This window comes from Diabrotica undecimpunctata, chromosome 7 (genome assembly GCF_040954645.1).
Source record: "Diabrotica undecimpunctata isolate CICGRU chromosome 7, icDiaUnde3, whole genome shotgun sequence".
NCBI classification, from domain to species: Eukaryota; Metazoa; Arthropoda; class Insecta; order Coleoptera; family Chrysomelidae; genus Diabrotica; species Diabrotica undecimpunctata.
In genome coordinates, this window is record NC_092809.1 from 77,521,038 (window position 1) to 77,548,609 (window position 27,572).

Genomic DNA, 27,572 nt, shown 5'->3' on the forward strand with positions numbered 1-27,572 from the left:
GTAGTGCACTATGAAATCTTCATATTTATTTAATATTGTATGGAGAGCTCTTACCAATGCTGCACACGCACTTTGTAATCCAAACGGTACTACTTTAAATCGGTATACAATACCATCGATTGAGAAAGCGGTGTAATTTCTACATCTTTCTGCTAACGGTATTAACCAAAAACTATGTTTCAAATCAATTTTAGAAAACATGTGTGTTCCCGTAATTCTCCCAAAAATAGCTTCGATGTTGAGGGGTGATTCATATTGAGATACCGTGTGTTGATTTATATTCCGGGCATCCAAACAGAGCCTCAATTCTCCACTGCTTTTTTTTATAATCACGATTGGGTTGATGTACGGCGAGTCACATCTCTCTATGATTTGATCTTCTAACATTTTGTTAATTTCTCTTTTCACCTCCTGTCGGTATTTATATGGGATCGGATAAGTTTTCGATCGAAAATTTCCTAAGTCTTTAACCTCAAATGAATGTTCATACTCTTTGGCTACTCTGTTTTCTTCATTTATTAAATCTTCATACTTTCTCAATATTACACGCAATTCCTTTTCCTTTTCTTCTCCACATATCAATTTTCTTTCTTTTTCCTCAATTTCTTTACACATATTTATTTTGTATTCTGCCTCCTCCATTTCGCATACTTCTTCAAATACCACTGTTTCAATTGTACCTTTTTCGTCTTCTTTTGTTAATCTTTCTTCTTTTTCTTCTTCTGGGCTCATCTCTTCTTTTGAGGAAACCCACTTTTCACTTTCTTTTGCCAATCTTCTCTTTCTTCTCTGTCCTTGTTTCATTGCCAAATTCATTTCCACCGTTTGTTCTTTGTCTAAATCATTTTTTTGTTTCTCATTTTCCTTTTCCATTTTCTTACTGTCCTGTTCTTCTTCTTTTTCCTCTGTGATTTTCATCGTGTTATTTTTGAAATCTATCACCACATGTTTTTCTGCCAACTCATCCACTCCTACGATCATATCATGCAACATGTTTGGCATCACAACAAATTGTAGTGCATAAAATTTCTTATCCAATCGTACTTTTATTCGTATTCCTTCATTTATCGTTGCCAAAGTCCGTTTATTTGCGCCCACTAAATTTACCTTGGGAATTTTGTAAATCAAATTCGTTAAATTAACTTCCTCTATTAGTTTTCTGTTGATCAGTGTAATTTCCGATCCAGTATCAATCATAATTTTAATCGGTGTCTCGTTGATAAAACCATCTACAAATTTCAGATTTGCTCCACTTGTTTTGTCCTTATTTTCTGCCAATTTAATAAATTCCTTCGGGTGACAAAAAATTCCTGTTTGTTTCTTTGTCTTTAGTGAGCGCCTTCGTGAAAAGACGCTTGCTGTTCTTGTTCGCTTCTACTTCTGTCGCTTTGTCTCTCATCCTCACATTCCTCTATGTGTGTGTTGTTGACCGCTCTTCTATTTTCTCTTGGTCTCTCGGACCCGTATCGGTTTCCGCGATTTTCCGGTTCATTCGTTCTATTATTATTTCGGTTTTCCTGATATGTGCGAGTATTGTTTCTATTCTGGTTCTCTCGATATCTGTTCTCGTTCCATTGCCGATTTCTTTGTTCATACTTTACTCTTCCGTTGTCTCTACTTTCGTTTTCCCTCCTCGGGACAAATTCTCTTCTCGTGTACTCTCTCCTAAAGTTTTGTCCTCTATCTCTATAGTCTTGATTTTCTCGTTGTCTATAATTTTCTTGCGTTCTCCTCATTTTTCTTTCTCTTAATTTCGCTTCTCGTATTTGTAAGAATTGACATAAACTGTCAATATCTTTGTAGTTTTGTAGAGTTATGTGATCTTCTAAGGTATCTTCAAAATGTCTGGCTATTAGTTCCACTAGCTGTTCGGACGAATAGTTGTAATGTAAGTGTCTTGCATTGTTGTATAGTTGTAAGGCATATGTTTTTTCTGATATACCCATACTATCCTGGTATCTCCCATTTTGTAATTCCTTGTTTATCTCTATCTGTTGTATTTTCCCCCAGAAATAATTCAGAAATTTTTGTTCAAATGTTTGCCAATTTTGCAATTCTTCTTCTTTGCTATCAAACCATAAACTTGCCTCATCTTTAAGATGGTTCCTTATCGTTTCCTTTGCTGTTTCGAAATTACCGATATGTCGTACTTTCTTTTTTAAATTGCTAATGAAAATTACTGGGTGTAATTTTTTTACGTCCCCGCCAAACTGTATTTTTATGTCACCCGGACTTTGGATGAGTACTTCTCTCCTGTCTCCCATCTCTCGTTGTTTTCTGATATCCTCAATTTGTTTTTCTATTTCTTTCTTGTCTTCTTGTAAAGCCATTTCAAATTTTGTTTCTAACTGTGCTAATTCTTTTTTCTGTACAGTCTTAATATCTTTCATTTTAGTTTCTATTTCTTCTCTCTGCATCTCTAGTTTCCTCTCTGTTTCTTCTCTGACTTTTTCTAAACAGACTTTTACCTCATTTTCATATTTGTCCAAACGCTTTTCCATTTTTCTATCATTTTCTTCTAATTTTTGTTCATTGTTCCAAACGCTGCTCTATATTTCTGTTATTTAGTTCTATTGCTAGCCTTGTTTCCCGTTGGTTTTCTTCCATTGTTTGTGATGTTTCTTGTTGATTTCTATCCATTTTCTTTGATGTTTCATTCATTGTTTGTGTCTGTATTTGCATCATTGCTAATAATTTTTCCAGCATACCTGTTTCTTTTCTTTCCTCCATTATTGTCGCATTTCCTTCATTATCCGATCCTTCATCAATAATTGTTTCCTCTTCTATCTTATCCTCTTTCCTTTCTTGCGTTTTGCTTTGACTCCTTGTGGTCGACATGTTCGTTAGATTATTTATCCCCGCCAAATATGAAATTCGAGTAATGTTGCAAAGACGAAAACTTTTCCTCTTATCCCAAATGCAATAAATTCAAATAAATGCAATAAAATTTTAAAACTTTTGTCAGTTGTAAAAATCAATCAAATATCATAAATTATATCATGTAAAAATTTGTACCTAGAGAAATTTGAAATGTAATGTCATAAAAGCAAATATTATAAACTTTAACCATCGGCAAATAAATTTTCAATCAATCTGCTTTCTTTCTCTATCCGTTTAAATTTTAACTAGAAATACTTTCTACGCCTTACACGTTGGGGGCCATTTGTTATGATTGTTTATTTTGAGTTCAAACTTAGTTTATTGAGCCAATAAAAAAAAATTATAACTTATTTGTTATCAAAAGTAAAATAATCCTTATATTACCTGTGTTCGATGGATTCAAAAGATTTTCTAGTTGTCTTTTATCGGGGTAGAGAAGAAAAGGATAAGAATACAAATATATTATATTACAAAGATTTACGTTTCTTTATTTTATATGAACGAATAAAACAATTATTTAATTCTGTCGTTATCTTAACAATCAGCATACAAGAAAATAAATCAAATTATTATGATAATAAGGTCATAAAGCTACATAAATTTATATTACGTGAAAAACCAATTTTACTTAAAATTTTCTTTACTTAAAAAAAAACCACAAAACTTTAAACTTTTGATTAGCCTAACAAAACCTCAGTTCTTAAATTTTAATGCTAATGACCATGATGTCGAAACGATCCTTCACAGATATAAAATTCAATTGTACAAACACTTACAGTTTATTTTCTTCTTGAGTTGTATGTTGGAACATACCCAGAAAAGTCCAGTCTCCTCAAATATGTGATCTCCCCTCTTTGGCACCTCGGCTCCTTCTTTACGTCTCTGCAAACCTCCTTCAGACTACACAAAAAACACCTGATTCACTTCTCCAAACTCCGCTACTTATTTATGACACCAGGACCTCCTTTTGTCAACTTGATGCCGTAAGAATACTTTCACATATACTTTATAAAATGCCCACGGTAGATACAAGGACCTCTTTTAATCTACTTGTTATTTCCTTCTTCAAACTATTCACTTCTTTTCGTTACGCCGGTATCCAAACTCACGAACCACACCCTATCTTGAGACACACGACTGTTTCCTTTCGATGACCAAAATATGACTAACTTCTCCTCTCTCATGATCGACTCACCAAATTCCCATTTAAAAACGACCGTCCAATCAAAAAGCTTAAATTGTGTTTACCATGATTTTGGAAAAGCCTAATTTCGGTTTCAGAGAAAACTAAATAGCTTACTTTAAAATTGGTTTTTTTCAATACATCATTTATACATATTTCAAAAGATTAAAATATGGTCATTTAATACTCGACTATACAAACAATAAAAAGATTAACTTACAGGTAAAATGTCTTCTAATTCTAAACAAAGGTTTTTTGATAATTTTGTTTGAAACGGAAAAGGGTCGTTTGCCAAACAAATTTCTATTCTTATCTACACTAAATCTTATCTTAAATTACTATATACAATTTGTCTATATTGATATCTTGAAATTTTATTTCGATGGATTTTTTTATTTATTTTTCTTTGGTTGGAAAAGAAAAAGTATGACAATATATATATATATATATATATATATATATATATATATATATATATATATATATTTTATATCACGAAACACCTTTTTGACTTTTTAAAAATTAAATTTATTTCAAAATACAATAAACAAAGTTACGTGTTACAAATTTGATTATACTGTACTTAAAACTAAAGAAAAATGAATGAATATAAAGAGCGACAAGTGCTTTTATAATATTAGAAACTGCTGACTCAGTGGGAACATGCAAAAACCTTGGGTCCCGCTGAGTCTGCATGTGTACGGATCCTTATCGGTTCTGGTACTTGGAAGTAGAAACCTGATACCCTGGGAATCGTCGTGGTCAGCAACATTAGTTGGTACAATGCATATAACAGCTCCCTCTTTTAGATGAAAGTTGATGCGTGGCAGCAACTTTTAGGCTGTTTGTTTAATGGTATTCAGTTGGATCTGCTCTTCTTCGTCTATGGATTCGCTTAGGTGAATACTGGGTCTTCGTCTTGGAAGGATCTTCCTCCAATTCCTGGCGAAGGCTGTCACCGGGTGTCTTGGTGGAGAGGGTGGATGGTCATTGTCGTTGGTATTGCCAATTCCTATCTTGTATCTTCTCTTGGATCGGCATTTACATATGACATAAATAATAACAAGAGTCACAATGACGAGTATTGTTAAGATCGTGAACCAGCTCAGGTGTTTGTTGACGAATGGTTCATTGATTAGTTTGTCGAGTTCTTCAGAATACTGATTGAGTTTGTGATGGGCTATCTCGAGGTCTTCAGTATTGATTTTGCTAAGCTTTAGTGGTTTTAAGTCGGGAAGATGTATCTTATCTGGGAAGTGTTTGCAGCAGTTGAATGGTATTTGGACTGGGTGACTTCTGTAAATAACATTGTCATGAACGTCGATTAATTTTTGAGAGTGTACTCTTGTACTTCCAATAAAGGCAACGCACGTGGGTTGTAGTTTAAGTACATGATTGGTGTGGATGATTTCTGATTTGACGTCTCTGGATTCACATTTGATGGTAATAGGCAGTGGGTCAGAAACTGTTATGAGCCACAGGTTCATGTTGATCTTCTGGACGTTGTAATCTTTGGCGAATACTACGGAAGTCTGGCATGTTCTGGGAAGACGTTCTTGTCGTTTGAGAAGTTGGGCTTCGCATATGGCATCGCTGTCGATCGGATATGGAAGTGTGTTGTAATAGATCTTGGTTCGAGCTTGCAAAGTTTTGCATGACTCAAGACTATTTATTGTAAGGTATAATAATGAATCATCGTTTCGCGCAATATATTTATGCGTTGTTATTAATATTGAATGAAGACCTGTTCGATTATCCAGTATTGGTATTGGATAGAAACGATATAAAGTATATTGTTCTGCATCAGTTAAAGGAATATTTAAAACGAATACAATTCTTGTGTCTAGTTGATAGGCTTGTAATTCGATAATATCTAGATATTGAGCTAGATTTGAAGTGTAGATCGATAATGGAAGATTATTTTTTTGTAATGATTGTGATATATGCCTAAGCGATTCAATTAAGTCAAAGGGGGTGATGATTGAACTATGTAATATTTTTAATCGAGCAAAGGTTATGGCATTTACTATATCATTTAAAGAATCTTCGATAAATGAATAGCTTTCCATTAGTAATTCACAAAAGTTAAGTATATCGATTTGAGATTGATAGAATTTTAATTGGTCAGAGATATCCATTATTGACTCTCGAATTTCTTTAATATTATCGTTGAATGTTTCCTCATCTATTTGTAATTTTCGGATTGTGTTGTTAAAGTTCTTAATAACAGAAGTGGTAACCGATATTTGATTTTTTAATAGGTTTTCGATTTGGTACTCATCGCGGGTTATTTTATTTATACATTCATTGAAATATTCTCCATCTGACGAATCTAAGTTTCCGGTAATTGATTTCCATATCGAACCTATTCCGTTAATAAGCCCACGTTTCTCTCGGAATGTGTATTGATTCGTATCAGCCATTATCTCTGTATATTTGAGATTAACAGAACTAGAGATTTGTTTAAGAAGACTTATGTGAGTTTGGACTTCGGACTTGAATGCCAGCATTCGAGGTACATCTTCTTCAATAGTATCTAATAGATTTTCTAAGATTTTGTCGTTTTTGTCGATAACGTCTCTGATTGGTTGCAGGTCATTATATACAAGGAGGGTCCATTTGTCGTTTGAAATTTTGAGATTGGTTTCTTCATGAAAAAAGATTCCAATGGTGTTGTTGATTGGGGTTAACGTATACTGGGAGTGGATGACTGGAATCAGTCCAAGGAATCTGAAAGAAAATTACTCATGATAGGGTTTTAGTCTATCAAAATTCACTTTCATTGTTCTATTGGTTTGGGTATTTAATAAAGTAGCAGAATTTATGTGGATTTCTTGGATTTCGAAAGGGCCATTAAACTTATTTTGGGCTTTGTCTTTAATTTGCGATTCCTTGACGTAAACCTTATCGCCTATCTTATATTCTGGAGGGTTTGGTGACACATGTTGATCGAATCTTTTTAGCCTTTTCTTTTTGTCTTTCTGTCTTGGCTCGTGCCACTTTATAGAAATATTGCATACGATTACTTAAGTCTCTAACGTACTTTGATATATGGATTTTCTCGTTGTAAAGTATTTCGGGTGGTCTAAAAGAAGTATGTCCAAAAATGAGTTCATACGGTGTAAATCCGTGAGTTTTGTTTTTTGTGTTATTGTAGCAAATAACTGCATAAGGTAAAACATTGAACGGATGTTCGTCGGGATTTTCAGCTTGATTAGCTCTTATCATTTCGCTTAGGGTTGCGTGAAATCTTTCAATAGAACCGTTAGATTGTGGATGGCCCACACTCGAGAAGGTTAGTTTTATTTCGTACAATTCACAAAGATCTTTCATCAAAGCATTGTCGAATTCACGTCCATAGTCACAGTGTATGCGTAATGGTGTACCATAGTGTTGGAAAAAGACAATAAGATTATTGACGACTGATTTAGCTGTTTTGTCTTCAAGGGGATATACCTGTGTGAACTTAGTGAGCTCGTCTCTGATAGTTAGGGCATAATTTCTGGTAGGGTATTCGAAAAGATCTATGTTAATTCTTTCGAATGGTGTTTTAGGTGTTTCGGTGATGACTAACGGGTTACTTAAGTTTTTTCTACAGATCTTTACTTTTTGACAGATTTCGCAGTTTTTTATAAAATTTTCTACATTCTTTGTGATACCTTGCCAATTATACTTTTCTTTTATTCTTCGTATAGTCTCATTTATACCCCGATGGAGATTGCTTTTACCATGGTGATAATGATCTAATATTTGGGGTATTTCATCCTGTTCCGGAGTTTTAATAACATCTTGACAAATTCTTAATTTTATTTCTTTATCGGCAAAGATAAATGAAAATATTTCTAGAATTAGTAATTCTAGTTGATTTTCGACGTAATAGATTTGCGATAGGTTAAATTCATTTTGTGCGACATAAACGATATAGAATAGGTGTTGTACTACCGTTTCGGGATCAAAAGGAAGGGGAATGATAAAATATTTCCGATTTTTGATAGTTTTACTGCCCAATATGTTGATCTTTGACAAGTTAAAATCTATGTCGTTTTCGTCAAAGACGTCGTCTAATACTTTATGATGCATCTCTTCCATTTTATTTTGTCTAAGAAAGGTGATGATATTCTTATGCGATTTGTCCAGTAATTGATCGTTAGATATTTCAATTTTAGAGTAATCAATGAGTGATTTAGTTTTATACAGTTCGACAAATCTATTAAAATGTTCAGTGATTTCTTCTTCATTGATTTCATTTAGCTCTTCGTCAGATTCCGTATCATTCGAAGCTAATACTAATATTTTCTTATGAAAATTCGCAGATTCTTTAAAATGATTGATTTTAATTCGAGAAAGGGCGTCTGCATTTTTGTTGGTTTTCCCGGTTTATGAATGATTTTATAATTGTATTCCTCAAGCTTGAGGCGCCATCTAGCTAGTCTGCTTCCAGGGTCTTTTATAGAAAATAACCAGGTAAGTGGACGGTGATCAGTTACTAGGGTGAATTTTCTTCCAAACAGATAGGGTCGGAAATGTTTTACAGCCCATACGATGGCAAGAAGCTCTCGCTCAATGGTCGAATATCGTGTTTCAGCATTACACAGGGTACGTGAAGCATATGCTATAGGTAGATCCTTTCCAATGGGGCCTTGGGATAATATAGCGCCGATGGCGAATGCACTTGCATCTGTTGTGAGAACAAATGGTTCCTCAAAGTTTGGATAGGTCAGAATCGGGTCAGAAATTAAAGCGTTTTTCAAATCTTCAAAAGCTTGCCTGCAATCTGGATCAAAATTAAAAGAAACGTCTTTTTGTAGTAGTCTAGTGAGGGGTTTAGAGAGTTTGGAAAAATTGGAAATAAAACGACGATAGTAACCGGCTAGACCTAGGAAAGATTTTATGTCTTTCGGTGTTTTCGGTTCAGGAAATCGTTTAATACAGTCGACTTTTGAAGGGTTAGGCTTGACGCCATCTTGGGTAATGAGATGTCCGAGATACGCCACCTCTTTCCTGAGAAATTCACATTTATCAGGCTGGATTTTAAGATTAGCCTTTCGAAGACGTTTGAAAACTTCAGTAAGACGGGAAATGTGCTCGTGAATGGTAGGAGAGTATACTATAATGTCGTCCATGTAGACAAGACATCGTTCGTTCAAAATACCTAAAAGAATATTGTCCATGACACGCTAGAATGTGGACGGTGCATTTTTAAGTCCAAAAGGCATGCGAGTAAATTCATAGTGTCCGTTTTCAACCGAGAAGGCTGTTTTAGGAATGTCATTGGGATCGATTTCGATCTGATGAAACCCGGAGGCAAGATCAAGAGTTGTGAAATATTGACACTTTCCAAGCTGGTCTAAGAGATAGGAGATATTAGGAAGAGGGTATTTATCGTCAATGGTACATTCATTGAGCTTGCGGTAGTCTATTACTACTCGCCATTTTTGTTCTCCAGAAGAGTCCATTTTTTTGGGAACAACCCAAACAGGAGATGACCAAGGAGAAGTAGAGGGTCGGATGATACCTTCGTTGACCATCTTATTTACTTGAGATTTTACTTCCTCTTTGTGGACCTGAGGATATCTGTATGATTTCGTAAAAATGGGTTTGGCGTTATTAGTCTCAATTTGATGTTTAATCTCACTGGTAAAGGTGAGATTGTCTCCTTCTAAGTAAAATATGTCTTCATAATTTAAGCAAAGATTTGTAATAAGTTCTTGTTCTTCCTCGTTAAGATGTTCTGTTCGAAGTCGAGATTTGATTTTGTTGGTACGGTCAATTTTATCAGAACAATAATTTACCAAGTTATCGTTAGATTGGAAATTTAGGATAGGATAGTTTGAATAAGGTTCAATTACGATATCGGAAAAATCGATAGTTTTGGGAATTGCGTTTGCATTTACTATGGATGTTAGAAATTCTCCTTTTTCATTTACGTGTACTAATGCGTTGGGGATATGGACTTTATCTTTTTCTTTTTTGTGCAAAATTGCATCTGTATTTGACAGATGACATGTTAACTTGAATATTTGCTCGGATCTGGGATCTATTTTAATTTGGTTAGGGGGTTCGTTGTTAAGCGAATCAGTTTCTACTTTGTAGAGAGGTAATGTTTTAAAGTTTGTGAGAAGTTGTTTGTTTTTTATGTCTATTGTACATTCGTAATGTTCTAAAAAATCGAGGCCTAAGATTCCATCGAAATCAATATTTAAATTATGGATAAACACCTTATGGGGGTTTCCTACTTGAAACGGGACCAAAGTTGATTCAGTGACAAAAATCTTTTGGTCTGTAATACCTTGTATTGTAATTTTTTCGGGAAAACGTGATTTGAAATTTTTCGCGGTATTTTCTTTAAAAATAGAGATACCAGCACCGGTATCGATAAGTAATTTAAATGTATTCGATGCGTCTTTTATATAGTACAGGTTTTTAGAGTTCACAGCAAGAAGAGGGCTCAGAGAAAATTCTGTTCTGGAAAGTTCAGAGATGGGTTCATGTCGTCCAAATTTAGAGTTTGAATCTGATTCTGTATTTGAGACAAAGATTCGTTCATTGAACTGGCATTGTCTGGTGGGTGGTTCTGGTTTGGGACTGCGAGAAAATCCTGATAGTCTTGGCTATCAATTAAATCGAGTGATTGATCGAATGAATGGTAATAATCAGGAGGTGAATAATTATTATCAGAGAAATCTTCGTATTGATAGCTTTCATCTGGAGCTGAAGTATAGTCATTAATATAGTCAGGTTCATAGTTAACGAAATGAGCTCTGTGCCTATCGTTTGAAAAATTAGGATTCTTATGGATTACAGAAGCGCGTACTTGTGAATTATTTTGATTTGGTGCGAATTGAGGTCTTTGTTGGTCATTGGGTCTATTGTTTTGGAAATTATTATTTGAACTGAAAGTTGGTCTCTGAAAGCCATTGTTTTGAGAGTTATTGAAGTTTTGATTGCTATTAAAATTTCGGGAACCGTTAAAATTATGGGAATTATTGGAATTTTGCGAGTTATTTTGGGATTGTCGAGATCGACATTCGTTGTACGAGTGGCCCATACGTCCACAAAACGTGCATCTATGTGGTTGAAGGTTTGGTCTTCTGATGGGTTGATTGTTTTGATTGGGTTTTGGAGGATTGGGTCGATTGATTTTCTGTACTTCGAAATAGGATAATTGTAACTCTCGTCTGATGCGGACTTCAGCTTCAAGAAGGTCTTTTGGATTACTAGCACGAATGATGTGAGCGATCCTTGGATCGAGGCCGGTCAATAATGTATTAAGCGCCATTGATTCGATTAAAACAATTTGGGCCTGTTTCTCTACAGCAGAGAGGTTCGATTTTTGTATGTTGGCATGCATTTTTGCATTAAGGACTTGGACACGATTGAGGAATGTAAGAGCCGATTCATTCGGAAGTTGTTTGACTCTCTGTAAATCTTGTATCAAAGAAGATAGGTCTCTAGTGTCCCCAAAATGAGAAGTAAGAAGCTGTTTGATTTCTAGATACGATAATGGATTTCTTGAACTTATAAGTTGTGCTGCTCTACCGCGTAATTTATTTTTTATGTGAATTACTAATAGTTGTTTTTGATCGCGAGTAGACATATTGTAGGCATAATCACAAGCATTTAAAAATTTGTGTAAAAATATTTGATCGCCTTCAAATTCGGGTACGATAGAAAATATTTCAGATAATTTATAAGGTTCTATTTCAGGCTGGTTCTCATTGCGAGAAGCGGGACGAGGAGTGTTGCCGTTATCGTTCATGGTGGTCAATAAATCAATAAAAAAATAAAAAGGAAAAATAAAAATATAAGATTATGGATTGTTTAACTAAATAATTAATCAAATAGAAATATCAAATAATAAATCAAAATATAAATATCAAAATAATAAATCAAAATATCGGAAAAGTATTTTTCTAAGACAGTGTCTAATTAGCGGAATAATCGACAAAAATAATCGTTTAATAAAAATAAAAATTGACGATTTGCAGAATAATCGCCAAGTATATAATTATATTGAAGCAACTATCAAAAATATTCAATTAATATTGGAATATCGAACAGTATGGTATAAATAATATGGTATAAAACAAAAATTATATTCGAGATGATTCAATATTAGACTTACATTAGTTCCAAAAACATCAAGTCGTCTTGTTCTCGACAGCTGTTCTACCAGGGGCTTCACTTGGTGTTCCTTCCGTAGATTACTGCAAAGTTAGGACGCAGCTGCTTTTTGGAGATTATTGGTTCTTTTCTGATTAAAGGATTAGAATCCACCGTTGTCAGTTAGTTCTTCCTTGTTCTGCCAACGTTCCAGATCCTACTGACTTTTGCGCCACTTTTTATATCACGCAACACCTTTTTGACTTTTTAAAAATTAAATTTATTTCAAAATACAATAAACAAAGTTACGTGTTACAAATTTGATTATACTGTACTTAAAACTAAAGAAAAATGAATGAATATAAAGAGCGACAAGTGCTTTTATAATATTAGAAACTGCTGACTCAGTGGGAACATGCAAAAACCTTGGGTCCCGCTGACTCTGCATGTGTACGGATCCTTATCGGCTCTGGTACTTGGAAGTAGAAACCTGATACCCTGGGAATCGTCGTGGTCAGCAACATTAGTTGGTACAATGCATATAACATATATATATTGTTATGATGTGTTTTTTGTTTGAATGATGAGCAATGAGTATTTTTAATAATATAATATATAGGGTTTTTATCGCGGTTCTCAAAGAATTAGCTTGTAAGTACTTTTTTAAATTATCTTTATTATAACTATTATGAAACACACATATATATCTAACCTAGCCAATGTAAATTTAAAATAAACTATCTTTAAATTGATGTTCTTATAAAACTAATTAAATTCTATAGACAATGTTAAATTTAAACAAACTATCTTCACAATTAAAATTGTTATAACACTAACTAAATTATATTAACAAAATTTTGTACCTTTCTTTCACTGAATGCCTAAATGAACTGTTTTCCACTATATATATATTCTAATCACGATTGAATGTCTTCGTACTTTGGTTATCCTTGTTTTTGGTGAAATTACTTTTTCCAATTATCAGCTTCTACCAATTTAAGATATATTTTTCTTCACCAGCATTTATACACCACCAAGCAAACCAGCAAACACCATTTATATTTATTCTTCTTTTGAATATACCAATATCCAATTATTATAAGTTGATTTATACTAATTTCCAATCATAATATAATTTTAATTCCTTCCAATGTCCATCCAATATTCTTCTAATATACTTTTATAATCTTCAATAATTATTTGTGTATAATTATAAATGTGCATTAAATATATGCATAATTTTTAATCTTCATTTAACTCACTATATTAAACAATTGGACTATCTCCAACTAACTTTCATATTTCTTATTAAACTGCTTGACTGACTTACTAAAACTGTGAACAATTGACTTCACTAACTAATTGTGTCTATCTTCTACTAACTTTCATAATAAACTGCTTGACTTCTGACTAAAAACTCCCATCTTGAATCCAAATCACGGGTATTTATATCTTTTTGGATCCTCTAGAATCATCTGGTAAGAGATCATGTTCCATTCGTTCTATTAACTTCTATATAGATGTTCTCGAAAAAAATATCTGTTCGATCCACCGCCATAATCATTATTCCAGAATGTTCGACCGCAAACAATGGTCACACTCTGCACTCTGGAGAATTCGTTAATGTTCCATTAATAATTTTGTTGACATTTAGGCTTTTCAGATCAGAATAAACATTCAAATTAGTAACTAACACTCTAATTTAATAAAATACACAATTCAAACAATATATTATTATAACCCCACTTATATTCGTATTATGATTAATTTCTATCTGTCAATTACTTACTGTATAGTTGGTTGCCTAGGCACATGGCTCACTTAACTATATTTACAACATTAAAATACAACTTTTTACATTTATTATATGCTAATTTATTAAAAATGCCCTCACATAAATATATTTTTATTAAATTCTCTAATATATAACTTCTTAAAATAATCAAATACTTTTTTATATCTAATATTATGTAGTATATAACTTATAAATTATTTTCTATAAACCCCAATCGTCACAATATATATATATATATATATATATATATATATATATATATATATATATATATATATATATAAATACAGGGTGGTCCTTAAGTAATTGTACAAACAGAAACCGTAGATTTTACACTTTGAAATATTAGGATTTAAGCCAACTTGCTTCAATAAAATGTTGATATTAAGAAAGATACAGGGTGTTAAAGTGGAAATTTAAAATTTTATTTTTCGCTATAACTTTTACGTTTGTAAATATTTTTGGACAAAAATTTATAGTTGAATGCTTTTGAGTAGGATAAATTATAATTTTATACTTACTTTACTGTAACTAATAAAGGGCGCCACATATGCCACACGTGTGGCATAAATTTGCGCTTAACTTTTTTGATCTTTAAGTTAGCTCTATTTGTGTTAAACAATATTAAAGATACATTATTTCTACAAAGAAAAGGTATACTTGTTAGTAACCTGAAAATTCAACCGTTTTCGAGATAAATGCATTTTATAAGTCAGCTGCACAATAATTCTTAGTTTGATATTTGTGCGGTGAAGCATTGAATACCTGTAGATAAGCATAATTCATAGTTTATTCTTATTAGAACAACTCAAAGATGATAATGTTACATCACAAAATGCTTTGTTATGGGTGCTAAATGTCTTATTGGAGAAAAGATATTTCATCGTCTTCTTTAGGTGTCGTGTCCGTATTCAGACGTTGGCCGTCATCATGTTTACAATTTCCCTTTGCTATCGCTTCTTAAGTTTCTATAATGGCGTTGTATTACTTTTTCTCTATTGTAAAATGCTAACAACCCAAAATATGTGGTTTATTCAAGATGGTACACCACATTCTAGAGAGAAAGCAGTTAGAACATACTTAAATACAACTTTTCTGAACGTTGGATTGATCGTGGTAGTCATATTCCTTGGCAATGTGGTGAGATATTGATATAATTATTTAATTCATAAAAAATCCGAAAAGAATACTTATTGTTCACTACGTAAATTGTTTGCCCATTTTTATTAGGACAAATAGAAACTAGAGCACAGGTATTGAATAACACATATGTGTCCTGTTTCATAATACTTTTGCTACAAATCCTACCTGAAAGACTCAGCATTTTTACAAAAACATCATCGTTGTCCTAATAACCGATATTGTTATAAATAGAGTAAACACACAGGCAATTTATTTCAGCATAATATTAGTTCGTTAGTAAATCATAATAGTCCATTTGTTCGAGATGTAATTATAGTTACTCGTAAGCTTAACGTAATCATATAAATAAGTAATGTCATCAATAGGTTATTCCGTGTGTATATAAGTAACCAATAAACGAGATACATCACAGTTTAATACATTATTTAACTTCTGCGACAAATAAGATGTAGTTTCATAATATACCATAAGATTTGGATATGTATCCAAAATAATATATTCATCCATTATACATTATAGCCACCACGTAGCCCCGAATTTATTACGCTTGATTTTGGTGTATGTGGCGCATTAAAACAACGTGTCTATAAGAATCCCATAAACATTCGCAACCAACTATGGGAAGAAATACATACTGCAGCAGTTTCTTTAGAACCAATGATGCTATTTAATATGAGATAATCTTTTATGGAATATACATATTGACAAATGAATTAAAGAAAATGGTGGACATATCGAACACTTACTTTGACAAAAAGTTATGTTATTTAGTTTAACCATTTCTTAATTTGGTTTGTAAACAAAATGTTTTTCTTATGACTTTAATTTAACATAAAACGTAAAATGTTTGATGTAAAATCCTATTATTCTGTTATTTTGTCGAATCCTATTATTAATTATCCAGCTGATATATTTATTTTATTTAATATTTCGTTAATTATTAACTTTAGTTAAAGGTATTTTATACTAAAATTCAGAAGTATTAATGTTTTTGTCTATTTTTTCTTCGTTGCCTGGAGTAATTGCCTTAGATCAGAATTATGCAGCTGATTTTTAAAATGCGATTATCTCGAAAACTGTTGAGTTTTGAAGTTATTAATAAGTACACCTTTTTTTGTTAAATTAATATATCTTTAATATTTTTTATCCCAAATACAGGTAACTTAAGAGCAAAAAAGTTAAGTGCAAATTTATACCAGATATGTGGCATAAGTGGCGCCCTCTATCAGTTACATTAAAGTGTGCATCAAATTAAAATTTCTCATATTTAAAAGTACCCAGTTGTAAATTTTTATACATAAATGTTTTCAAACATAAAAGTTATAGCGGAAAATAAAATTTTAATTTTGCACTTTAACACCCTGTATCTTTCTTAATATCAACATTTTATTAAAGCAATTTGCCTTAAATCGTAATATTTTAAAGTGTAGAATCTATTTTTTCTTTTTGTACAATTACTTAAGGACCACCCTGTATATAGGGTAAGGTCGAGAAAGTGCGTACCCGGGGTAAGTGCGTTTGGATTAAATAAAAATATTTGTAACGTGAAGTTGGGTATGAAACCGATTTCAAATTTAGCGCCAAGTATTAAACGAAACAGCTACATACATGAGTGGCAACGTCGTTGAATTCACGACATAGTAGAACACGTGTTTGTTGGTAGTTTGAGGTTATACAAAGAGCAGGTAAGTGTTTTTTCTAAGTCTTATTTATCTCGTACAGCTTACTAGATTTTAATTTTTATTGAATATTTTCGGTTAGTATTGCAGAAATTTGAATTGTTTTGATACCATTTATGTTTTTTCGCTATAGTTTGCTAGTAATTAAAAGGTGCGCACTTGCCCCAGAGATTTGGGGCAAGTGCATTTTGTGTGTAGGGGCAAGTGCGTCCTTACCTTAACGCACTTGCCCCGGCATAAAATCTGAATACAATTTTTTAATTCTTAGGTAGAGATGGTCCGAAATTACGTCCGAAAGACGGAGAAAGGTTCGCAATATTCAGCAGAAGCCCTTAACAATGCCTTAACGGATATAAGAAATCAGAATTTCACTGTCAAGGGAGCATCGCGCACATAAAATATTCCTGTGACAACATTACGGGATCACTTGAGTGGAAGAAGAGGCGCGAAGGGATCAGGACAAAATCGATCTACTGACATTCCATTGACAGAAGAAAGGCTATTGGCAGAAGGTCTTCGCACGATAGAGCAATGGGGATTCGGTTTGTCCCGTAAAGAAGTTTTAGAATTAACCCAACAGTTCGTCCAATCAAACAACTTAAAAACTCAATTTAAAGATGGTAGACCAGGTGAAGACTGGTTCTTAAATTTTAAAAGAAGACATCGGCTGTCAATAAAGAAACCGGAAATAGTTGAGTTTTCAAGGAAGAAAGCCATGAATCCTTTTGTTGTTAAAGATTATTTTAAGTTGTTGAGCGAAACCATTCAATATTTGGGACTTGCTGACAAACCTGAGAGAAACTACAATATAGATGAAACAGGATTTTCGAGTGAGCCCTCTAAAACAAAAGTTGTTGGAAAGCAAGGAGCACCATGCACAAGAACCACCAGTGGACCGGGAAGGGAGTACGCTACAGTGGTGATGGCAGCAAGCGCTAGTGGCGAAAAAATTCCTTAATTAATCTGGGATGCAAAAATATCTGGGATGAATGGATGGCCGACGAACATGATGCCTTCCCTGGTACTGCTTATGCCGCTACTAAAAATGGCTGGATTGAAGCTATTGTATTTCGCAACTATTTTGAGCGTACTTTTGTAAAAAACATTGGTCCTGATCGGTCTATAGTAGTTATCTACGACGGACATTCAACCCACCCCACGGCAGATTTGGTCAATTACGCGAGATCGGAAGGAATCACCATCCTCAAACTACCGGCTCATACAAGTCACATTCTCCAGCCATTGGATTTATCGGTGTTCAAAGCTTTAAAATCAATGTGGGACGAAGAACTTGTGAAGTGGCAGCGACAGTTTGCTGGTCGGAGACTTCCCAAAAAAGTTTTTTCTAAGCTGATTGGGAAAATATGGACAACAATCAACCCAGAAGTTATCAAAAATGGATTTAAGAAGGGAGGTATCTTTTCATTAGATGATAAAGTTGTACCCGAAGATCGTTACGAGGCTTCTTCTTTAAGGCGATGGCAGATTTTAGCGGACGTCAGAGATTAGCGCCAAGAGACTTCTCTAGATGTGACAGATGTTGCCACCTTCGAGACAAACTCGTGAGTATCGTATTTCAACAATATGGAAGTAGGATTTTAGCGAGCTACTCTCGTAACCTTATGATTTTTTTCTTTGTTCTTCAGATGTCCAGTATCTTATGAACCTCTCCTACTACGTAAAAAGGGGAACACCAACTCCAGCAAAAAACAAGAAGCGAATTGCAGCAGGCAGTGAAGTGATCACCGGACCCAGCAAAGGCAACTTCCATGACTTAAGTGATGAAGACCAGGACGATCAGATCTCTCTACACAATAAGTCTGAAGGTAGCGATTTCGTGCGCCAGATTTCGTTAGAAGAAGAAGATGACGAGGAGGAACTTTTTCTTGGTTCTCTGCCTGAATTTTCTGTGGGAGACTGGGTTCTGGTGGCTTTCAAAAGCCAAACTCGGGACAGAAATGACATTTTATATATAGGCCACGTGATTTCTCTCACTGAAAGTGATACCCAGGTGAAGTTCCTGAGGAAAAAAACAAAGTGCTTTGTTTTTCCTTAGGTGGAAGATATATCCCTCGTGACAAAAGAGGATATCCTTAAAGTATTACTAGGTCCACATGTTAGGAGAGAAATGCATAAGTTTCCGCAAGATATACAACATAAATTAAGATAAACTGTACAATTTTTGCATTTAAATAAAGCATTTTTTCATTTTTTGGTGTGTCATTAGACCCTTCTGAAGTTATTTTGTTTTCAAAATTATGAAAATTAAAAAAAAAATTAGAACTGTGTTCAGAAAAGCCTAGTAAATAAGTGCACTTACCCCGTAATTCAACGCAAGGAAACTATATAAAACTATGTCTCAAAAAATTGAAGCATTGATACAATTATGAATACCAAAATATACCAAATACCAAATATGAATAAAAGGGGGCGCACTTCCCCCACCTTACCCTATATACAACGACATTTGAGTTGAGATACATTATTACATAAATCTGTAAGTACATATTTATGTAATTTTATCGTAATGTTGCTTATCTCTTTGTTTTAATAAATTTGTAGAGCATTTCTGATGAAGCCAATAATCAATTGGCGAAATATTAAGCGACTAAAAAACAGAATTGTTTAAATTCCAGACCGATAGAACCTGACATATACCCAATAAAATATTTTATATACATATATATATAGCTAACTGGTTAAAATTCATTTAAGTTGCAGCTCAAAATCAACGATAAGCGCACTAAAACCTCATTAAATCTTCCATTTAAGCCAAAGTTTCACAATTATTGCTTCACCCTGTATAATTATTATTTATACCATTCGATAGCATTTATAGTCTTTTCAATGATGTATCACAAGTAGGGGTTTGCAATTTAAAGTTTTTAGGTTGTTGTGTGTGGACCCTAGGGGGTTGATGGTGGTGAGTTCTCTTTCATGTCATTTTAGTTCCCCTTACTATCCTAGAAACGGTTTCAAGCATTTTTCGATATCAGCTTTTGTTCGTGAGATATAGCCCATTGTAAGTTTTAAAATTGACACTAAAATAATTTGACGATCCCATTTTTATATAGGTATGTATATATGTTTGGGTTTGAATGGTCATTCAAATATCCAGAAAATCAATATAAGTAAACAAAATTCCATCAAATGTTTACAAAAAAAAAGAAAGAAAGAAGGTAAATTGATCCCTGGATTTCAATATGAAAACAAATAGTGTTCAATTTATAGAAATTTGTATCGTAATTGAAAAACAGATCTTCGAAGCTTGGAGATATATAAAAGGAAACAAAAACTAATCAATATCCGCTTGTAATATATAATTAGATCGTCATTAAAAATAACCCGACGACCTTTTGAAACTGCTTTAAAGATAAATTGAATAACCCCAATTGGTATTTAGCGATTACACTTAATTTCGTACAATTGGATAAAGCGATTTAGACTTAGCGCTGAAAGGTTTCTTAGCACAATAAAAGAAAATAGGCCGACGCCATTAGAGGTTTCTTTTAATATCAGAAGCAGTATATTTTAAATTGTGACTAAATCTAGAAAGTTCTATTAAACAAATTACTTTTATCAAAACCGACACACTAGTGTTTGATTGAAGAGGTAAAGTACTGTACATACAAAAGTGTAGATATAGTATCCGCCAAAACAAATAGTACCTAAAATGAATTGTATTTAATGTTTGCGATGTACACAGTCCTGATAACGATTTTCTAGAAGTATTGAACATAGGAAGAACAAACAGCAGTTTCTGAAAATGTGGTATTATCTTTTGAGGTAGTTATCCAATATTAACTGGACGGTATACTAACTAAGTACAGACGGCCCAATTTCACTTTAGCCGTAATGTGCGCAAATCAAGGAGAGAGAGCGTGGCAAAAGATGGCAACAAAGAGACGACAGTCTCGCCACTGAAAGAAAAGAGCGCCTCCCTCCCTAGCCTATCGCTTGTATACGATTATAGGAGTACTAATGATGCTTAAAGTAGGTCAAACTAAGGTCAATTATCAAAGTAACATTATTTATAAAACGCCGAATCATAAGTAGCTAGTGAGTATTACCTCTTACCTTTGCCAGAAATTCATAAACTGCTCCAAAGTACAGCTACCTTTATCTGCACAAGCAGCTAAGTATAAAGGTGTTTTCCAATAAAGAGGTAATTGTGTAGCCTGAGTAAGCGCACCAAAATGCTCCCTTGAAGCTCTTTCGCCAATTTTTGCAAAGGCAGCTGCAACCTGAAATTCATCAGATTTTGTTTAGTTGTTTTTATATATCATATAATAAAAATGAAAGTTGAAATAATAACAATTCAATATTTTTATTTTTAATTCAAATATCTAAAACAAAACTAAGTTTTTTAAGTTGTTTAAAAAAAAAGAAGATTTTAAGAGAAATTATTTCGATTATACGCAGTTTAGAACATAGTTCTTTTTTTTATGCAAGTTTGTAGCCGTGCAAAAACCATTAGTTAACGTCGTTTCTTTTCATTGTTTAATGAAAAGAAACACAGAGTATTTTTCTGGTTATATATAGGTTTAGTAAAAACCCACATAAAACCATGGATAACCAATATCCATATAAAATTAAAACAGACAAACAAACACTGACAAAAAGATCTGGCGTAGATAACAAAATATGTCGGTATTTTTCGTCTTTCTACTATTTTAATAGATATCTGCTTGTTATGCTGTAATGTCTGTTAACTGATATTAAGCTCCTGGACCTGAAAATGCGTATGCTGAACTTATAAAGCTATTTATTAATACCGACGGTACTCAATGCTTAACAAAAATATTCAATGGTATATATTTAAACAGAGTAATACCAAGAGCATGGCCGAAGTCGACGTTTATTAAACTACCAAAGAAAACAAAATCCGTATCCTGCAATGATTTCCGGACCATTAGCTTAATGAGCAGTATCTTGCTATTTTGATGGACCTTTTGTCTGCTTGTCTTTATGTAATTTTATACTTTACATTTTAGTGAACTGGTTTATTTCTTCTTTCCTATATCTCCTTCACATTTTATTCTCAGAGCTTGGTTTATTACCTATCGTAGCACTTTCATTTATGCTGTTTCTACTAATTTTTTTTATCGAACCTGCTCTTGTCCCGTTGTAAAATACTTGTTTTCATACTTCATCTTCCACTTTTTCATGGCTAGATACTTTTATTCACAAATATTGCACTTCTTTCACATGTTTTATTATGTTTTTACATTTTCTTGGCTCTGCTGATATAACTATCGTCTAACATTTTTCTATTGAAATCACCATGATATATTCTACACCAAATCTTCAAAATGTTTGGCCAGTCTCTGCAGGTCATTTTCATCTTCCCCCTTATTATGACATTTTCAACGTAACATATCAGCAGGATTCCATTTTCCTTCATTCCATTCTGTGTCTTTTGCGTTTTTACACGTTCTTTGTGATTTGGTCCTAATTGTATTTTATTAATTATTAAAAGAGTCAAAGAATCTTTTTATCTAATCCTCTAATGATTATTTTGTACTCAATTGGTTTTGACAGAGTCTCCTCCAACTACCAACACCACCACGGGTGTAGCCCGGTTTTAGTATCTGGGGGTTTAAGAAAATAAAATGACTAAAAGTACATAAAATAACCCTTACATTCATGAGTAAAATATTAAAGATGTAAAAAGCTAATGGAAGGCATTGGGAAGTGCGAACAATAAAATATATAGGTACACATGACAGAATGAATCTTCTGTTTTTCTTTTTAAATATATCCACTACTTAATTCGCATGAATTTCTATCTCATAATGAGTATTCATTAGCCGTTCAATCTGATTTCACTCGTACAAGTAGTTTTTAAGTCTTTTTATGTTAGAAAAAGAGCTTTTTGGGCTAGCAGTGAAAACACGTATGATAGCTAATATTTGCAACAATGTGTGAATATTTGGATATAGTTATTGGTTGCACTTATCTAAGCAATTTGGAGTAAGGGAGTTAATAGTTATAGCCGCTTTCCACACACTAAGTTCTCCTTTGACGACAGATGTACTTTTTTCGGGTAGCACTGCAGAATACATGAAAAATTTCACAATCGGCCGCAAAATTTTACGGTAACACACTATATAGTGTCTTCAATTTCTTTTCGAAAATGCGTAGCATAAGCAGTATAGCACCATTTTCTTAGAGCAGCACCTTCTGTTGCTTCATAGAGATGGTGGTACTCTTCGTCAACTTTATGTATCAAAAGTTGCAAAACATTAACAACAGCATCGACGTGGCTGAATGCTGTTATGAGGTCTGTATTAATTGTCTGTAGATGCTTTGATAGTGACAATGTATAGCTCATGACTTTTTGGAGAATCACTAGGTACACAACAAAATTCGAAGATCAAAGTGTGTTAAGCATTTAGACGGCTTGCTGCGATGTTTCTTTATTGTGGTTAGATGGGAGTTCTTCGAGAGCATGCACAATCGCTGAATAATTTTCCTTGAATCTTATAATGGCTTCATACTTATGAACCCAGTGTGTTTCGCACATCGCAAGCAGGCTTTTTTGATGATCCGCCGGTAACAGATCCCGAATTTTTTCTTCAAGAACGCCAGTGCGTTGAGTCGGATGATTAAAATATGAAGAAACATACTGTACGATCCCAACGCAATTACGCACATCTGCACACGTAAAGACCAAGACGACCTTCTTGACGAATATACGCTTGGGCACCGTTCAAATACCCAGTCATAGCTACAGCCCCATCGTAACCTTGACCAACCACACGAGAACATAAGTTTTCAGAGCTGTAACTATGAGATTTATAACACTAAATCCTGTCACGTCTACAATTGCAACATACTCTAACATGGCTGACCAATCCGCTGATGGCCCCTTTTTTGATTTCACATTATGCTCTATTTTTATATTCAGAATATGACAACCAGGGGAATCTTTCTATCCATTTCATTTCAAAGCGTAAATTTCGTTTTGTAGAAATAAGCAATTTGAATCCAAGGCTGTTTTAAAATTTTTACTTTTAGATATTCACCCCGATTTTGTCTTGATGCGCATAAAAACCAACATCCAATTTAGCAGAATCAACAGATGACATAAGATATTATGTAATAGTTAGTAATGAATGAAACAGACAAACGTCTGTCCCAAAAAACTCATATAAGACTGTATAGAACACTGATAGTTCCCGGTCTCACATATGAATCAGAAGCATGGAATCTAACCAAAACAGACGAATCCTCTCTATCGATTTGTGAAAGCAAGATACTATGCAAAATATTCGGCGCGCTATGTGAAAATGGAATATGGAGGCGTCGATATAACTTTGAACTGCAGAATATCTACAGGCATAAGTTTGGTGGAAATATATTACCACAATAATCAAGCGAAACCGTCTGCATTGGGCAGGACGAAAAGATTTTAACAGCGCAGCAGGTGAGAATAAGAAGATGAAGCAGCTGACGTGAATAGACGGGTTAAGACAGGATCCTGAGAGGATCGGTATTATCAACTGCAAAATCAAAGCAAGGGACAGAGCAGAATGGCACAGAAAGCTTAAAAAGGTCGAGGTCCTTTAAGTGATGTAATAACGTGATGATAATATCCTATTATTTATAATAAATGTTAATATATTGTCTAGATAGTGGTTTATTTTAATTCAAAAATATCTTTCTCAGTAATTTTCACAGTTTGCAGTGATTTGTTTTTTGTTGAAGATCTCAGCAATTTTCTTAATTTTCTTGTGGAGATTGAATCTGTCGCCGAGTTTATAGGTTTTCAGCTTCGGTGCAAAGTGTAGTCATCCAGATCTCCTTCGTCGCTATAATTTCTTTACGAATTTTGATGTGTATATGTCGGTACCCTACTTGGTCCTGCCTGATCTTATACTGCCTGCGTTGTTTTATCATCTCTAATATTTCTTCTGTCATCCACTCATTCTGGGTAGTTGATTTATTTTGAAGAAGAAAAGTGTTGTTGACATCATCAACTGATTCTTTTATAGTCTTATTCTTTTATAGATTTCGTTGTATTTCCCTTGTATCGTTGTTTTTGAATTTTCTAATGTTTAATGATGCCTTCTGGTTCTTTCTTTTGGCTGTAGCGAGCCTCAGTTTAATATTTGCAACTAAGGGATTGTGGTCGGATCCTATGTCTGCTCCAGGTAAAACAGAAACCTTAGTAATAGCAGTCCTGGTATTTTTTGCCGTAGTGGTCATAGTAATCCATGTATATACAACGCTATTAGACTGAAAATAAATCCAGAAATGAGATTTAAGTTGTAGAAACGTCTCAATGTATTGTACTGTATTATTTTGTTTAGTACTTCTATGAAAAAGGTACAATTTCTACATAGAACATAAACCGCGTTGAGAAACAAGATGAGATAAGACACATCGGGTCAATTTTTTAACGAAGCCAGCCAGTCTACATAAATACTACTAGAAACTATGAATACCTATCGATATATGTAATAATTATTAGTTTTACATCTGTCGGAATTTGATATTATTCTAATAAAAAAAAACGCGACTTACCTTTGTTTTAATAATGTCCAAATGTCCCGGTGGAACTGGTTTGCCTGTAGGAAAGTGAAACCTCGGTATATTAACATTTCTATGCGCCCTGACATGCCTCTGAAGAGTAGTATGTTGAAGTGGTGGCTGTTTCGGTAAAGGCTGTGAAAAACAAAGAACAACCATTATCACACCACTAAAAACACCGACAAAATCTAAATATTATCAATTGTTCAATAAAAGAGGACCGAATTTGGTGAGTTCTGAACCGAAACTAAATAAAATATTGTGAAATTAATTAAAACACACGCAAAAGGTTAGTGATAAGAAGTTAAAAGTGCTGGCTATAAATGTTTTAAATCAAACGAATCAGGGTTTTATTAATAGTAACTCTCGTATTTACATTTTATCTTTGGAAAAGTGCATTTGAATTTATTTTATTAGTTTGAGGTCGGCAAGTGTTATTACAAGTAACAATGCGGTATGATATTTAAATATTTATGTAAAATGCTAAGTTTTCTTATTATTAATTGCCAATTAGCATTAAGTAGTATTTTATTACGTTCGGAATTATTCACGTTGAGTGAGCAGTTTTAAGTTAATACCATAACTCTTCCAACGCAAATTTAAATATAAAATTTAATATAACAATTCGGTGGCTGGAGTTGGATAGGTTAGTACTAACTTAATAAGCAGGTATAAGTAATAAGAAATAAAAACGTACAGCAGAATTTGTAAGGCCAATAGGTGGTATTTTGGGCTCAATTCCCTTTTAGAATCGTCAAATATACAGTCGACACGCGTTAATTCAAACCTCCGATAATTCGAACCTCTCTAGAATTCAAAGTTATCACGAGTTCCCTACAAAATGTCTTTATATTTCAAACTAAATCAATACATTTTTATGCACTTGGTAATTTGAACGAAAAAAATCATTGCTATATAACAAAACGATGCGTTAATTTGAACTCATCGGCGTGAAACACTCGACAATTCAAAGTTGCAGAGAGAAAGAGGCGGAAAGATTGTAGTATAAGTTGTATAAAGATTGTAAGTACAGTTCAAACTTATATCAACGCGCCTTTGTTTTTGTTATGATTAATTTGACTACACACTTCTCACGAATTGGTTTGTTTAGTTATTAATTACTGTTATTCTGTCGTTGGTATACAGATTAAAATTTTGTTAGTCATGAGCCCTAGAAAGTATAAATGATTGACGATTGCTGAAAAGAAGAAGTTAATCCAAAAAGTAGAGGAAGGTGAGAAGAGAAGTGATATTGCAAAAGAATTTAAGATTCTTTTGAGTACTCTCTCAACCATAATAAAGCACAAGAAGAAAATTAATGCTGCTCAAACTGCTGAAGTACGGAAAAGAACTAATAAAGGAGAATTTCCTCGTCTGAAAGAAAGTCTGGCTAAGACAGAGGACAAAAAGTGTCTATTAGCGATAACTTGTTGAAGGAAAAACCGAAAGAGTTCGCGTCTACTCTAAGCATCAAAAACTTTGCGGCAAGTGAAGGGTGGCTTACAATTACAAATTTCAAAAAGAGAAATGGAGTTGTGTTTAAAAAAATTTTTGGGGAAAGTGGAAGTTTTGATGATGCAGTTTGCTTAAATTGGCATGGTAAATTGAAGACCTTGATTGACAACCGTTTACCGAACAAGACGCTTACTTTTAAAGATGAAAAATGTCATGGGGGAAAATATAGTAAAGAGAGGCTGACAGTGATAGGAAAAGCAATGAAACCGAGATTTTTCAAAGGTGTGAAATCGTTTCCTATGGATTATCGTGCTAACAAAAAAGCTTCGATGACGACAGAACTTTTTAACTATTGGCATTTAACAGTTAATGGGGACAGTCCTTCTACATTGTCCAACGTGGAACTCTACTTCTTTCCGCCAAATACAACTTCCAAATTGCAACCATTGAACCAAGGGGTCTGTTGCGTTCTGCACATACGATGACCTCAATATAACAATTGGGGTCATCCTGAAGGGGGAGAGAAGATATTTTGTTCAATCTAGAACACGCTGGTTGCCCCCTTTCGGATTGGGTATGTATATTAAAATAAAAGAAATGAAAACAAGTGGACTGTATAAAACTCTATTTTTAACACGAAGTAAAAGCAATCATAAATATACATAACCCAATATACCTACAATTATAAATAAAGAAGGATATAAACTTAAAAGAAGAAGAATATATGTAGTACAAACTTACACACAAAAAGAGAACCATAAACAAAACAAAACTGTCGATTGTATATATATACCACGTT

The 27,572-nt window shown here is 33.6% G+C and overlaps 1 protein-coding gene across 3 annotated transcripts in view; it reads right to left on the minus strand.

Annotated features, from left to right (window-relative positions):
- LOC140445512 (uncharacterized) overlaps nucleotides 1–27,572 on the minus strand; it is a 353,366-nt gene that overhangs the window by 40,220 nt on the left and 285,574 nt on the right. For all 3 annotated transcript variants that reach the window (XM_072537579.1, XM_072537580.1, XM_072537581.1), the window contains 2 exons: nucleotides 25,313–25,453; nucleotides 20,861–21,027 (listed from right to left, as the gene is read on the minus strand). In XM_072537579.1, the coding sequence (XP_072393680.1) occupies nucleotides 20,861–21,027; nucleotides 25,313–25,453 (308 nt within the window). The remainder of the gene's footprint in view (nucleotides 1–20,860; nucleotides 21,028–25,312; nucleotides 25,454–27,572) is intronic.